Source organism: Nansenia antarctica, assembly GCF_963989245.1.
Source record: "Nansenia antarctica genome assembly, chromosome: 4".
In the NCBI taxonomy this organism is placed as follows: Eukaryota; Metazoa; Chordata; class Actinopteri; order Argentiniformes; family Microstomatidae; genus Nansenia; species Nansenia antarctica.
The window spans coordinates 13,465,998-13,481,500 of record NC_137689.1 but is presented as its reverse complement, the minus strand read 5'-3'; the positions used below and the strand labels follow the sequence as shown (position 1 = coordinate 13,481,500).

General features: G+C 43.1%; 1 protein-coding gene across 1 annotated transcript in view; it reads right to left on the bottom strand.

Annotated features, from left to right (window-relative positions):
- Positions 1-3,008: 3,008 nt before the first annotated feature.
- The window catches only part of ankrd11 (ankyrin repeat domain 11), an 89,230-nt gene continuing 76,735 nt past the window's right edge, over positions 3,009-15,503 (bottom strand). Inside the window, exons 9-14 of the mRNA XM_080528892.1 lie at positions 10,307-14,804; positions 7,240-9,940; positions 6,984-7,082; positions 6,529-6,672; positions 6,134-6,226; positions 3,009-6,013 (exon numbers count right to left, since the gene is read on the bottom strand). Of these exons, the coding sequence (XP_080385018.1) occupies positions 5,828-6,013; positions 6,134-6,226; positions 6,529-6,672; positions 6,984-7,082; positions 7,240-9,940; positions 10,307-14,804 (7,721 nt within the window). The 3' untranslated portion in view covers positions 3,009-5,827. The remainder of the gene's footprint in view (positions 6,014-6,133; positions 6,227-6,528; positions 6,673-6,983; positions 7,083-7,239; positions 9,941-10,306; positions 14,805-15,503) is intronic.

Below are 15,503 nucleotides of genomic sequence, written 5' to 3'. Positions count from 1 at the left end.
ATGCCTCATTGTCAAGATGGGTTCATCTGTGGGCATCTGAAGGTTGGAACTAAAAATATAATTAATTAACCAATATACACTCACTGAATACGTTATTATGAACACCTGTACACCTTCTCATTCATTCAGATGGTGTAATGGTTTTGGGAATGTTTTCTTGGCACACTTTGGGCCTGTTAATACCAATCAATCATTGCTTGAATGCCACAGCCTATTTGAGTATTGTTGCTGACCATGTGCAGGAATTGTGTGATGCAATCATGTTACCATGAACCAGAATCTCAAAGGAATGTTTCTAACATCTTGTGGAATCAAGGCCACGAAGAATTGAGGCCGTTTTGAGAGGAAAGGGAGGCCCTACCCATTAGTAGTGTTCCGAATAAAGTGTTGTGTCCAAGTGAGTGTCCATTAGAAGCAATACAACAAATTAAAATAAAATATAGACAGATATAATTAGTTTATTTTACATGTTTACATTGCATGTGGTCCTACCCTGTTGTTCAACCAAGATACATGTTGATAAAACACTATTATCAGTTTGTACTATCTTTTGCCAATCAAATTCCCAGAGTTAACAGTTTGGGAAATAGTTGATTATCAAATTTCCAACATTTACAATAGCCTATGTATTCCACTTACTACAAATGTTTCCCAACAAATACCAGAAAGGTTGTGTAAGGAGCATCTTTCAATGTTCAGGATCAACTATGGCCACAGAGTTTCTTGAACAATCCATAATTGGGGTTCAAGTGGATGGTTATCATTTGAGATTAGCCTACCTGAAAACCACATTAGGTAACAAGTCACAAAAAGTCACCACAAGCGCATGACTGATCACCCTGTAGAGAACTTTAAACTCGCCAAAAACAACACATCAGTTTCACAGAGAAGTGTGTAATCGTTTTTGTTTACCTCCGTAATGTAGTTGCTCTGAAGCCCCGCAGCCTGGGAGTACTTCCATCCTCTCTTTGACGACATTTTCTGTAAAATTTGAGAAATTTGCGGGGTACTTAAAATGTTAACAGTAACTCGGTGGAATGGTAAAATTCAGGTACCCCTGTCTGGAAAATTTGCTGAGTAGGAAAGCAGAAGGTAGGAGCGTCCGGTCGGGTTTGCAGTGGTACGACTCAGGAATTAGGGTGAAAAAAACAGATAGGCTATATAATAAATATATAGGTTATATAATATTAAAATATAATTATTAAAATATTGAACAAATCACCCACAAGCCTGATTGTGTCATCTGATGGGTCTGTTCTGGGCCATTTCTTTGACATCCCTGGTCCCTCTAAACCCAGGCAGTGTGACACAAGGCATCTTACAGCATGTGTACAAGGGCAGCAAGCAAGAAGGAAAACTAGAAACCATGGGAAATATTTCAAATTTTTATTTACGAACATAATCTCTGAGGAACAACAGCAGTTCTCGCGCTCTCTGTACATGCAACTGTAGAAAATAACAATTTTGAATTTTTACTCATCAGTTAAGTCTTTTTTCATTTTTAGTTTCTCGCTTTTGTTTTTGCAGGAAATCAACACAGCTAGAGGTGAAAGTACTGGATCTTTTACAGCACTGACGATAGCATCAACAACCCCCCTGCCCCATAGCTGCTCCAACAATATGTACACAATTCAACTACATTGTACAAATAAAAAAAGTTACATTGTTACATCACCTGCAGCGAGCGCACCGTCTCGTTGCTGTTAGAACCCCACATTCTACGCAAGTTTAGACTAGTACAAAGAGGAGGGTGCAAAACGTCCTGGGAGATTTATTTACAGCTATGTACAATGTCTCTAACGCATTACAAGAGGAAAATTTACACAGCGGAGACCTCCAACTCAAACATACCACAGGTGTCAGAAAGATAATAAATAGGTTATTTCTCACCATTTAAAGAGTAGTTCTCCATGCTTTATTAGTCATTTTCCATTCTAAAAAGAAACAGCTACTGTCCGGTATAATAATAAACAAGAAAAAAAAACTAGAAAAAGGCTTGAAATCATGATTTTATCATGTAAAATAGCAGTTTTTATGTGGACAAAAAATGTACATGAACGGACTGAATTTGTGAAATAGAAGAGGTAACGTGTTGCAGACTGAGGAGAGGTCAAAGGGTGATCTAAGTCATGGTCAAGTGCTTTACTGGAGGGATGGGGATGAGACTAAATTGTCTTGAATTGACTAATTCAGGTGGCCCTTCACTGGTGTGCGTTGGAGAAAGTAATTGGACATACAGTGAATGAGACAGGTTTCTGGACTAAAAGAATAAGGGATGTTGTCCTAACCTCCCCCCAAAAAGTTTAAACAGTTGAAGAATTGCAATATATATCGTTGAATCTATTGCTCTGTGCAATGAAAGTCTTCTGCAGGCATGTACAACATCACCTAACTGTCCAAAACCATGGGCATCACTGACAATCCCTCTGTAACGAGCCATCACAATTTCAAGCCTTTGTGGTTCAATAATAAAAAATAAAATAAAAAAGGCAGGGCTCAAACCGTAAAGGTAAGAGGCGCATGTGAAACCGAAACACTTGATGTCTTGTAAACAATAGTGAGGGGCATAGTAACGGTATACATTCTGCTCATAAGCAAAGTGATTGACATGCCACTGGTGTTTGTTTCATAAACAAAACAAAAAGAATCCAAGACAACATCCAACACTACATACAAGGATCTAAAACACACAAGAATCATGTTGACAACCACCCCCCCCCCTCAAAAAAAAAAGAAAGAGCAAGAAAAATCTAATCCAAAATAAAGATAAGGGCTTAAATCAAAGTTCTAAAGTATACATAACCCTAACCCCTGACTACCTGTGCTATGAAATTAGTTTGCGTCTTTCAAAATGTCCAGGACTGTATAACTGCCTGTACACTGGAATAGCAACAACCATTGCACTTGACTAGACATATCATACTATGTTGAAAGTGTGTTAACTTCACAACGTTTCACTTAATATTGCCATTATGATGAGCCAGCAGCTCTCACACTGACAAGCAGCCTAAGTGGTAGGTCAGAAAAGTTATTAAAAAAAAATGGAAAAAAAGAAACAATAGGCCTATATAGTCTAGTCATCACAATCCAATACTCCAATGGGCTAAAAAGGAAAACTGCTTAACCATCACTTCTGCACCATTCTTCCCCCTTTTGAGTACGAGTTAAATAAATGCTGTCTGCTTTTTGGTTCATGATGTTGAGGAGAACAAAGTCTAATATTTGTCTGTCTGGGCCTTACACGTACACCTTAACACAAGTGAGCCTGGCAAAGACCACACAACAGAGCACAGTATGAGATCACATATAGGAAATCAAAACACTCAGAAATCCCTGACAAGTTGTAACACCTTCAACCATCAATTTAAGAATGGGTACATTTAAGCTGAAATGGACCTTCATTCATGTCCAATAAATGCTGTTAGGTCTATATCAATTATGACTGGCAATTGAAGGATTGGTCATAGTTGGGATTTCCGAGTTCTTTAAATAATAATGATAATAAAAAAATCGAATTAAAACAGCAATTTTGTTCATGGGCATCTTGCTAAGTCAAGTCAGGCTCTTGTAATCAAGAAACAATTTCTGTATTCTACACCAAGAAAAACTCAACTTTGGTGCTACCATTTGAGTATACAAAGAGCTGCACCTCATACCGTCAACTTAACTGCCTGTTTAAAGCCAGACAAATAAGAGGGGACATGGGAGATATTATAATTCTTGAATACATTTTTTTTTTAGTTTTTTTTTTTTTAAAGCAAGAATACATTTGAAAACATTATGGAATGAGGCCCATCTTGTTGGTGAAAAGAATTTCTAAAAGATAATTGGACATTTTCTAAGCAAGTCTGCAGTCTATTTGCTAGAGCCATTACACCAAAGAGCTCAAAAAATAATTTCAAATATGGCCAGTAAGCTCTTAACCTGTACCTTAACCTGTATTTGATGCCTACTATCAGATCCCTATTCTTGTGAGTTTCAGACAAGTACATAATTATGAAGATCAAAGACCCACAGATACGACTATAGTACAATTAATGTACCGGTAGATTATAGACAAAGTGGAAAAAAATAAAATACGGAAAAAAAATCCCATCTGAAATTGTTATAAAAGTATGTGATGTTTTGCTTGTTAATAGCATTTCTTTCTTGACCAATCCAGATGTAACCTTGTTTGACTTGCCCAACATGAGTAAATTAAAATATTCACTGTAAAAAGGCATTTTCTTGGTTTCATTTTTTTCATTTTCTTTTTTAAATATAATTGTCTAATAAAGCAATGATTAATATACCTCTTCTATTGTTTAAATAACTCAATAATCATTCTGCTACATCTGAGGATTATGGTTGTGGCTCTGTGTTTGGGCACTGGTCATATGGAGGGGTGTCTTTACTATCTATTTATGTTCTGGTGACAACCCAGGTGACTTGTTTTGGCCATCTCTGGACAGACTCTAGGTGGGAACATTAACTGTGCACTGGGGTCTTTAAAATACTGACATGTACACATTTTGGCCCATGAGTATGAGGGGGAAAGTGCTGCCCGAAAGTGAACTGTACATACAAAGATAATTTTTATTCATTTATTTTTTTACACTTAACTGAGTGATGTTACAGTACATAAGTTATTTACAACTGTGCAGTAATGTGTGGCAAAATAAATTATCTAGAAGGCAGCGAGAATACATTGGTTAACGAATATAAAAACTGTACATAATTTACGGAATACAATTTTTTTTCAGTTTTCTTTTTTTCCCATTAAACTAATATTGGCTCTGTAGTGTTTCAAGTCACTTCCTCAGAAACAATGAAATGCCCAAGTAAAGAAATAGACAAAAAGAAGAATACTCTCCTCTATCTCTTAAGTCTTGAATCGCAACATTCTTGTGTTATTCTTTTGTCCTGTGTGTTTTTCCTTTTTGCAGTCATTCACAGGGTGCCTTCGTGAGGCTGAGCATCAGAGGCTGAGCCAGGTGATTAGGCTTGCCGATGGGAGACATTCCGGTGTGTCCCCAGTGCTCTGACTCACACCTCTCTGCCCATGCCATGAGGCTGAAGGTACTGTCTCTTCCCCTCTGGCACTGAGCCCTGACCCATGCTAATGACCCTCAGATGTACTTTGCTCTTGTGTAGGCTGCTGGTCCTACCGGGTCTACTGCACCATCACGGTGTTGGTTGGTGTGGGTGTGGACAGTAGGGGACGGCTGCTCTCTGACTGAGTGGGCCCTTATGGTCTCCAAGCAGTTCAATTTCGTCCTCACAGGCCTTCCTGTCCTTTCAAGAGGGAGAGGCTGGAGGTCCCACAAATGCCCCATCTTGCACCACGGCAAGCACACGCCCCTTGTCAGGCGTTGCTCCTCCAGGCTCACCTGGAGCTCTGTGTCGGCTGCAGCTGGTGGCTCCTCCAACCATGATCCACATGCGAGAGCTCTTCTCCAGCGATCCTTTCATTTACGGGGACCCAAAAATATGCTGAAAAATATCTCTATCCTCCCCCAGCATCAACCGAAGGGGGTGTGGGAGCTTCAAAGCAAAGCCGTTTTGCTTTTTCATATTCTGAACAACAAAAGCATAAAAATCGAAGGATGAAAGTGCAAGTTGTGTTATTTTTCCCCGGTAAAAAGATGCTTCGTCCTCTCATGGAAGGGAATCATTAGCATGGTTTTTTTTTCTTTTACTTTTTTTCTATATAATATATAGGATTTAGTCCTCCAAGAAAGGAAATTCCTCTTCAAACCGGCTAGCCCTTACCATACGATCTGTTTAATGTCTCTTTGAAAAGTGATGACGCTTGATCTCTAACTCGGTGAACGAGTGTGTGTTTCTGTCACGCGGGCAACAGCACAAAGTCATCGTTGACGTCGACCATTGGCACGTAGAAGGAAGGGACCTCATTGACGCACAGGGACTTGTGTACGGCAGGGTCCAGCTCCTGCACCTTGAGTTGCCACTCCATCCTCTGCACTGCGTTCAGGGCCGCTGCCTCATGCTGTTGTCGCATCAACAGACAAGTCTGTGTGGAAGGAGAGAAACCATTATGAGTGAGGAGTAATAAACTTGATGTAGACATCCAGGAAATTAATGTCAATTAAGCCAGTGTGCACTAAAAAGTGTAATTTAGCCTTCTCTTTACCTTCATGCGGTCATACTTGTCATCCACATCCTGTATCCAGGAGATAAACTGGCGAGCGTTGAAGCGATCTCTTACTGACTTGTTCTCGTCACCCTGAGGATACAGATGACAATACAACTTGTTACACAGTGGTACATGGTAGGGGTGGGCATCGACGATCGATAATTGATCGATAAGGATCTTGGTCGATCACAAAATAAAACATTTGGTCGATCACAAAAAAAAAAAAAATTTTTTTTTTTTTTTTTTGTGATCGACCAAATGTTTTATTTTGTGATCGACCAAGATCCTTATCGATCAATTATCGATCGTCGATGCCCACCCCTAGTACATGGCCATTTGATTTGATTTGGCCATTTGATTGGTTGACAACTCCTATGCCACTGTGCACCCACCGGACTCTCTGTCGGCATGTTGTACACCTCTGAGTCCAGCAGCATGGTGCAAGCGCTGAACGGGACCGCCTGATTGGCTATCGTTCTTGCCGCTCTGCAGTGGACACGCAATACTTCCTGCTCACACGATACAATCAGCTTTTCCTGAAAAGTGCGGAGAAAGAAATAGTGAGGTGGGGAGAGAGACTGCGGCATGTCTTGACTCAAAAAAAGCTATCAGCATTATGAAAGTTCCATATAAATGAACCTCAGACCATAATCAGAAAATGAGATAAGCTGTAGTTTTGATTAAACTAGTGTGACTGCTTGGTTGGAGAAATGCATATTGCAGTTGCATTTCTATTACACAGCAGCTTTGATCATTCATCAAAGAGGCGTTCAAAAAAACTCAGAGTGTTACATAAGATGGGAGAGAAAAACAGATATTGGGGAGGGCAGTGGAACCCTGTGCTTACCCGCTCTATGCTGTGCTGCAGTCTCAGCTTTCCCCTCACGCCTTCCTGCTGTCTGAAGAGTTCCTTGAGGGGCTCTGATAATGACGGAGGTGGCGCAATCTGAGAAACAAGACCCATCATTAGTTTAGGTTATGTCACCGATCTATTCTTCCAAGTTTGAGCTGCATTTAATGTGTATTCACTATTTCTATTAAAATTACTTGGATTGAAGAAACACAAATGCATGGCAGAACTTAGAGAGGGGGAGCGTACTAACCACTGGGATGTGAAGCTTGCTGAGGGGCTTGCCATCCAGCAGGTAGGAGCCGGTGTAGGTCACATAGTCAGCATAGCACTGAGGGGCCTGTGGTGTGATGTAGCAGAGTATCTTCCTCTTCTCCTCAATCTTCTTACGAATCTGAAGGTACTCGAAGTACGGGTTGGAGCGGTCGCTGTGGTAGGGCTCGATGTCATCCAGTTTGATGGCATTGACAATGACCGCCAGTGTTTGTTGGATCATCTCCCGGGTCTGCTGCATGGCCGTGTTGACCAGCTGCACTTGCACCTGCTGCTGGCCAGACTTTTGGAACTTACGCTTGCGTGGATGCTGAGCCTGGGAGTCCTCTTCCTCTACCAGCCTTCCCTTACCCTTGGTGACTACTACGGGTGCCGCCAGAGTGGTGCTTGGAGCGGTGGAGATAGTGACAGGCTCCTTTTCTTTCTCCACAGCCACAGAGGCGGTGGAGAAGGTGGTATCGATGGTGGTCACAGCCATACCCGTGGTGACTGGTGTAGGAGCAGATGGTGGCATCACACTAGTAGGGTTAGTGGAGGGGGTATTCTGCTTACTCTGATTGGCCAGCATCTGGGCCCTGTTGCGGGTCATCCTCTGTGGGATCTCCTCTACCTTCTTGGGAACGTCAGTAGGCATTGCTGTCAGGGTGACTGTCAGCTTTGATGTTGTCTCAAGAACTTCTGACACATGGACTGTGCTGGAAATGGTGACCGCGACTGGCACTGAGGGGACTGGACTGCATGATGGCCCAACTGTGGGTTCTGATATTTGTCCACATTGGTCTGGTGTACCGGTTGACAAGGAGTCCATACATGGTGCAATAGCCAGTGGTAGAGAGTCGGTCACTGACATCTGCCTGTGATGCGGACTAGTGTCTGAATCAACAGCTGAGAACATCATGTTTCCATCAGTCTCATCCATCCCATCATAAGTGGCTTGTTTTTCTACAACCTGCTGTTTCGAAGAGTCATCGTCTAGGATCTGAGGCTCCGGCTCAAGCTCTGTTTGGAAGTTGTGATGAGGTGAGGGTACAACCAAATCCTGCACAGATTCACTGGGTGGTAAAATGGAAGCGGGGCATGCTGCCTTGGCCAGACTAGGCAGATCAACCTCCATAAGGCCTGGGTCCTCTATTGATTCAACTGTGGGGGGGTTTAAGTCAGAAGGTGGCGACTTGTGTTCAGCTGGCTCCACATCTCTGATTTCAGGCTCCTGCATCTCCTTGTCTGGCAGAGGCAGGTCTGGTAGAGAGAAGGGACCCAGATCATCCAGCTCATCTACTGCAGCTGAAAAGGGGTCTGCCCAGGGCACCACTGGCTCATGCTCCACAGATGGTGCAATGTGGCTCTCAGCTGGAAAACCATGAGAGGTTTGTCTGTTTTCCTGTACCACACATGGAGGTTCTGAGTCCATCTGATGAGTATCCTCCAGGTTGGTTTTGCAGTCTGGGAAAAAGGATTCTAACCTTGTGGACGATGAGGTGGTCATGTAGTTAGCCTCTGATTCCAAGGGTGTTGTCTCTGGTCTTTCTGGAGATGGAATATCCTCCACAGCCTCTTTCTGCTCATCAAAGTCAGTGTCAGGTACATAGGACCGGGAGTAAGAGGCGTATGGAGGGGTGACAGATGGATGGCCAGGTATGGTTGTGATGTGCTGTATATCTCCATCTGAGTGGGAGAAGGGACTGGTGATCTTGGAGACTGCTGCCTCAATTTCCCCATAGGTCCTTTGGGGAGATTTTAAGAGCATCTCAGAGTTCCAGCTCATGCTATGGTCACAGGAGTTTTCCACAAGGTTTGGTGGTGGATGTGTGGGAGTCAGTTGATGCACCTCTGTGGCTCTCCTATCTGGAGATTCAGCCCAGATCTTCCTCAAAGGCTCCTCAACCCTCTGGGGGGAGAACGAGCAGTCGACCCTTGTCTGTTCCGTCTCCTCAGTGGCATGATGATTGCCATCTGTGGCCTCCTCTAGAACACCTTCCTCCTCCTCCTCCTCCTCTTCTTCCTCCTCCTCCTCTTCCTCCTCCTCCTCTTCCTCCTCCTCTTCTTCCTCCTCCTCCTCCTCCTCCTCCTCGTCCTCCTCCTCTTCCTCATCGTCTTGTTCCTCAACAACAGGGGGCAGATACTCACTGCCACTGACTGGGTCAGAGGGGATGAGGCTAGGCTCGCTTTGATGCGGCTCCGAGAGGTCATCAATGTCCAGGGGAGGCAGGGCAGCAGGTGCAGGGGTTGGTGGAGCAGCGATGTCTAGACAGGGTTCCTGGGGATCAGGTCTGTGGATAGGTGTTGAAGGCTTCATTAGGAAGTTACTGTAGACACTCTCAGGGAGGTGTTCACTGCTCTCAGTGCCAACCATGGCTGTGATGGCCTCGTCCGGTGCTGGATGGGCAGGTTCCAGCCTGGGAGACAGCATCCCAATAGGAGAAAAGTAGGGAGGAGACAGACAGTCCAGTCTTTCCAGTGATGCTGGCTTGTCCTCCGGAGGATGAGAGGCTGACATGTCAAATTCGGAAACTGTCGGCACACTTTGTTGTCGGAGAAATTTGTCTGCTTCAGTTTTGAACTCGTCTTCTAGAGGCCTTCTAACATCAGAAAACGCTGATCGACTGACAAGGGGGAGCTGAAGATTCTTAGCAGGAGTCACACAGGTGCCCTCTTGGAAGCTGTGTGAGGAGTTGGAATACCTATCAAAAATGGAAAGGGAAGAAACAGTTAGCACAAGATGTCAGGCAAATAGACACATATCCAGTCAAATGTTTGAATTGATAGGATATTGCTAGGATAGGATTTTGCATACAATCTCATCTACAATGAATAACATAATACGCAAGAAAATATCCTGAACCATGAATTTTGTAAAAGATTTTTTTTTTACAAATATTCTCTACATTTTAGCAAGATATTTGTTAAAACTATGCATTCACAGTTGGTTATATTGACGTCTTACTTACAGAAAAAACAAACATCTGAGAAGTGCCTGAATATTAGCATTATATTTGTATCATATCAGTTGAACAACTAATAAAGTAAGAAAAAAATAAAAAGATTACCTATCAAAGAAGGATGGGGAACAGGCATTCATTGACATGGTCATGGCTGATGAGTTCTGGCAATCTAATCCATCGAACATGATGTCAGGGTAGTCCTCGGCACTGCAGGATGGTGTCCGTGGAGTTTGCATGACTTCCTCATAGCTTGGACAGGAGATCACAGATGTGGGCGTGGGAACACCCGTTGGTCTGTTCTGATCAGGCCTGGGTGAGGCAGGGAGATTCTCCTTCATCTGATGTCCTGCAAGCCAGTCCTTGGAATTCTGACCATCAAGAGGTTGGGATTTTCTTTCAGGAGACATCATTTGGGCTGGGAGACCAAGATCTTTGAGCTTCTTCTCTTTTAATGGAGTTTCTAAACTGTTCGATTTTTTCGATGATGGTTCATTGCGAATTTTCCGTACTTCCTCAATGGACTTGGATTTATCTTTCAGTTTAGGATCTCCTGATCGGTGTCTCAGTTTCTCCATCTGTTTCATCCTTTCCTTATGCCTCTTATGGCGCTCTTCAATCTCCTGGTCTTTCAAACTCAACATTTGCCCAAAACTTGTTAATCTGAGATCACCATCCACCAGCAGCTTTTCACGTGGGCGGCTGTCTTTCCGAGCTGGATCCTTGGATTGATTGAGTTTTTCATTCTCCTCTTTAATCTTGGACTTCACATGGTCCGTCCTACTGTCTTTGTCCAAAGTTTCTCGGTTTCTATCCTTTTTCATGTCAAATTTAGGACTTTCTTCTTTTGATCTTTCCTTCAAATTAGTAATTTGAGTGCTCTCTTTCAATCCAGATTTTATATCCTCCTTGGTGTGTTTTAATGATCCAAAGCCATCTACATACTTGTGTTTCTCGTCTTTGATTTTCTCCTTATGTTTCTCCTTCTTCTTTTTGTCCTTGATCTTGTCATTGACGACACTGCTCACTTTGTCTTTATCAGCTTTTTTAGACATTTCTTTTTCAAACTCCAAGGTCTTATCAAAGTCATCTTCGTCAGCCTTAGATCCATATGGAAATGTGTACGGGTCTGCCTCTAAAGGCATAGGCTCCTTCTCAAAGGGAAGACTTTCTCTACGTACATAGGTTTCTCGGATTTCCTCAGTCTTGTCACGTTTGTCCGTTTTTTCCTTTTTGACTTTTTCCTTTTCCTTGTCATGACTCTTTTTGGAGGATGATGAAGACGAATGTCGGTGCCGCTCTTTCTCTCTAAACTTATCTTGAGGATTGGATATGGAGAGGGAGTCTCGTCTCTCCTCAGAGATGTCTGGTAGGCTAATGTTGGATGAATCGTAGTAGCTGCTGAGCACTGGCTCATGACCCCGATCAGTGAAGCTGTCTGAGGATATCTCGCTGTTCTTGTCATTCGAGTCATCCTTGTAGTCGTTCATTGCCTCTTCTTCCAACTTCTCGAGAAGGGACTTTTCATTTTCCCCACTCCCCTTAGAGGGTTTCCTATCCTTCACATGATCTTGCTTATCCTTATATTTGCTTTTGGGCTTCTCCTCACTTGTATCCCTCTTGTCCAACAGCTTCAGCTTGTTTTTCTTCTCTTGGTTGGAGTCCACAGATATTCTGTCTTTGCGTTCCTTGTGTTTCGCATCCACAGAATCTTTCTCTTTTTTATCTTTGTTGTGTTTCTCTAGGGAGCCCTTCCTCTCTTTCCCTGTATCAATTGTGGCTTTCTCTTTCTTCCTCTCTTTTTCTTTCTGTTTGTCTGCTGTATGTTTGCCGTCAGCAGAATTTTTTCTGGGTTTTTCAGATTGGAAGTGTTCCAGCTCATCCCTATCTGGTGTGCAGTCTTTCCGGTGAGGGTCAGACAATCCAAGTGAATCACTTAACTTGGCCACGCCCCCATTGTAATTGTCTTCTTCATCCTCGCTTTCATCTGTGAAAATGTCTGCGATTTTATACCAAGTTTTCTCTCTGGCTTTCTCAGGTTTTTTCTCCTCCTTCTTAACCTCAGGGAAATCTTTATCCCGGTCAGCATGCTTGTCCTGTGATGCCTTTTCCTTCTTGTCCTTGGTCTGTTCTGAAGACATCTTCCTATCCTTCTCTTTGCTGTGCAAGTCCTTGTGTTTGTCTTTTGCTCCGTCCTTCTTGTCTTTGGAGCCTCGGTCTGTGTCTTTATCCTTCACAGCTTTCTCTGTTGAGCTCTTCTCAGATTTATCCTTATCCTGGTCTATGCCCCTGTCTTTAGGCTTCTCCTTGTGTTTGTCAGCTTTTGATTTTTCTCTCTTCTCAACGACATCTCCCTTCCTTTCTTTCTCTTTTCCAGAGTGGTTCCTTTCCCTAATTTCAGATGATTTGCTAATGGTTTCACTTTCCTTAAAGGTGGTGTCATTCCCATAATCATCTCGTATGGATTCCTGTTTAATTTTTGAGTCCTTTCTTTCTTTAGTGAACTCAAAGGAATCTTTGCGGTCTCTAGTGCTGTCAATGGAGTCCTTCTCTTTCTTTTCTTTGATGGTATCTGCGGATTCCTTCCGCTTTTTCTCCTTTTCTACAGAGTGGCTGGAGTTGAGTTTCTGTTTCTCGGTCCAATCCTTTTTCTTGTCACAAATTTTTTCAGAGGAGTCTTTCTCTTTCTTCTTGGAGGGGGCCTCTTTGTCTGACCGCTTGTCATTATGATCAGATTTCTTGTCTTTGACTTTGATGTCCTTCTTCCGATCTCTGCCCTCTTCTTTTACAGTCTCAACAACCAGTTTCACAGCATTGTTGGCCTTATATTCTTTGTACTCCTTCACAGGTGCATCCCAGCTGTCTTCTCCGTAGAGGGAAGAGTCAGAGGAAAGGTCTGATGCCCATCGGTCATGGTGGTCGTCTGAGGCACTGAGCTTGGTGTCTTCCTGGTTCAAGCAACGGTTATTGACATCATAGCCATCATAATCAGGCTCTTCTTTCTGCACCTTTTCTTTCTTAGATTTCTCTTTCTCATCCCTCGTGTTTTTCTCCTTATCCACCTTGAGATGTTTTTCTTCCTTTGGCTCAGTCTTCCTGTCAGCCTTAGAGGGTTTCTCCTTGGACTTCTTCTTTTTCTCCTCTTTATGGGTCTTTAGTTTCTCCTCCTTAGGCTTCTCTTTTTCTTTAAGGCTCCTCTCTCTCTCAGCTTTTAAGGGCTTTTCCCTCTCATCCTTGCTGGGCTTCTCCTTTATGGACTCTTTTGTTTTCTTTGATTTCTCCTCCTTAGCAGTTCTTTGCACTTCTTTTCCAGAAGACCAGTCCTTCTCCTCAGATTTGCCCTTTGACAGCCTGTCCTCCTTTTTTGAAAGGTCTTTTTCATGCTTAGATATCTTGACCTTGCTTTCAGCTGGGGACTCAGTCTCAACAATGAGCGACTTTTGCCGTGAATCATCAAAGTCAAATGAATAGCTTTTGACAAATTTTTCATTCATGTCTTGATTGAGCACTAGACTGGGAGCCTTCTCCTTCTCTTTGTTTTTGTGCTTGTGTTTCACTTTATGCTTTTTCAACACCTTGCCATCTTTATCTGTTTTGGACACTGTACTGTCTGTATTGGAGTTCTTGTAAACGTCAGAGTTCTTTTTGTCTTGTGCATTGCTGTGCACATTGTTTTTCTTTCTGCTCTCCTGTGCTTTCTTTTTCACCTGTTTAACTGACTCAACACTCGAGTCTGCAGAGGAGTAATCTGACTCACTGGAGAGCCTGGTTCTAACCGAGTCAGAGAGAGAGCTTACGTCTGACCATACAGGAGATGACACAGTCTTCCAGCCATCTGTCCTCCACTGCTTTGGGTGCTGCTCTGCCAGTGATGGCGTCAGTTTCTGGGAGGTCATGCTCCCATGAGAAGAGGAAGAGGACGAGGCTGAGAGAGCACTGAATACAGATGCTTCCTTTAGAGAGGAGTCTTTTAAACAATTTGAGCTCTGCATGGAACCTTTATCATCCTCACTCTCCATGTCCCCACACTCAGAGTCAGAAGTACAGAATTTGTCATTAGCTTTGCCAAACCGGACCTCCTTGCTGACATTATTTTTAGTTTCCTTCTTCCGCTTCTTTTTAATTTTATTCTTCTCTTTCTGCTGTTTAGAGCTCAGTGAAGCAGTGTCCCGGGTCTTAGTACTGGTTGGTGCCGCTGGTTGCCGGGGCGTGGGCGTAGGTGTGAAACACAATGTCCTATCATCCTCATCTGAGCTGTTGCTGTCGGAGAGGATCCGACGCACAGTCTTCTTTGGTGTGAGCGAGTTGCTTTTGGAATAAGTTTTAACCTCCATCTTGGGTGTTGAGTTTACGCTGGTGGCCTTGCCGCCAGGTTCCTTGCGGAACTCTTTCTTGAGCAAGTGCTTGTCGTCCACCGGAGGGACGCGCTCTTCCTCATCATCCTCATCGAACTCGTACTCGTCCTTGACGGGTGTAGCTGTGGATTTGGGTGTATCCGGGTTCTTCCCTTTCAGCTTCTGGCCCTTCTCAAACTCTGAGTCCGTGTTATTGCCGTCAACAGAACTGGATGGGGCAAATGATGGGGCATCTTCCTCCTCTGAGGATTCTGAGGAGATAAAACAATCACAGTCAACCTAAGCAAAGATGTGTCACATTCACTGTGTTAAGTAAATCTAACTTCAAAATAAAAGTATTTACATGGTAGTTTCATGAAAGTATGTAGTGTATGTAAGTATACAAATAGTTTAATAGTAATAGTTTACTTAAAACTGTAATACTGTTTGTGGTATTCTGGGACACTTGCTCTGGGTGTTTTACCTGCAACTTTGTGTGTGGCCCATTGGCTAGCTACCGCATGGGGAGTAATGAGTGCAGACAGTGGTGGAAGCAATTACAGCCTTTGTGTGCAAAAAAGCTTGTTACATGTATGGTGATGGTTTTCCTTACTACACCTCCTTTTTGATATTACAGACTTGTCTTGTTTTGTTTGGGGAATTTGTTTGTAACTGGGTTTAGTGGGAGATGTTATACTGTGTAGCTGTCAAGTGACCGAGTAGTGTGCACCCTCACAGAGAGCTGGTGGTGTAGTTTAGGGAGATATACAGTGTAGGCAGGTATGTGTGACAGGGTTTTCTGTCTCAGTATGAATGCACAGCTGCTGGTAAAGCACTCGTTTCAAGTGCCTCCACTGGCTAGCTCATTTCCGTGTTTGTGTGTACATTCCCAAACTACGCCTACACTTTCAACCACAAAACATCTGTTGCTAGTTGCAAGGTCATGTAAGAATAAATGGATAAAATCAATC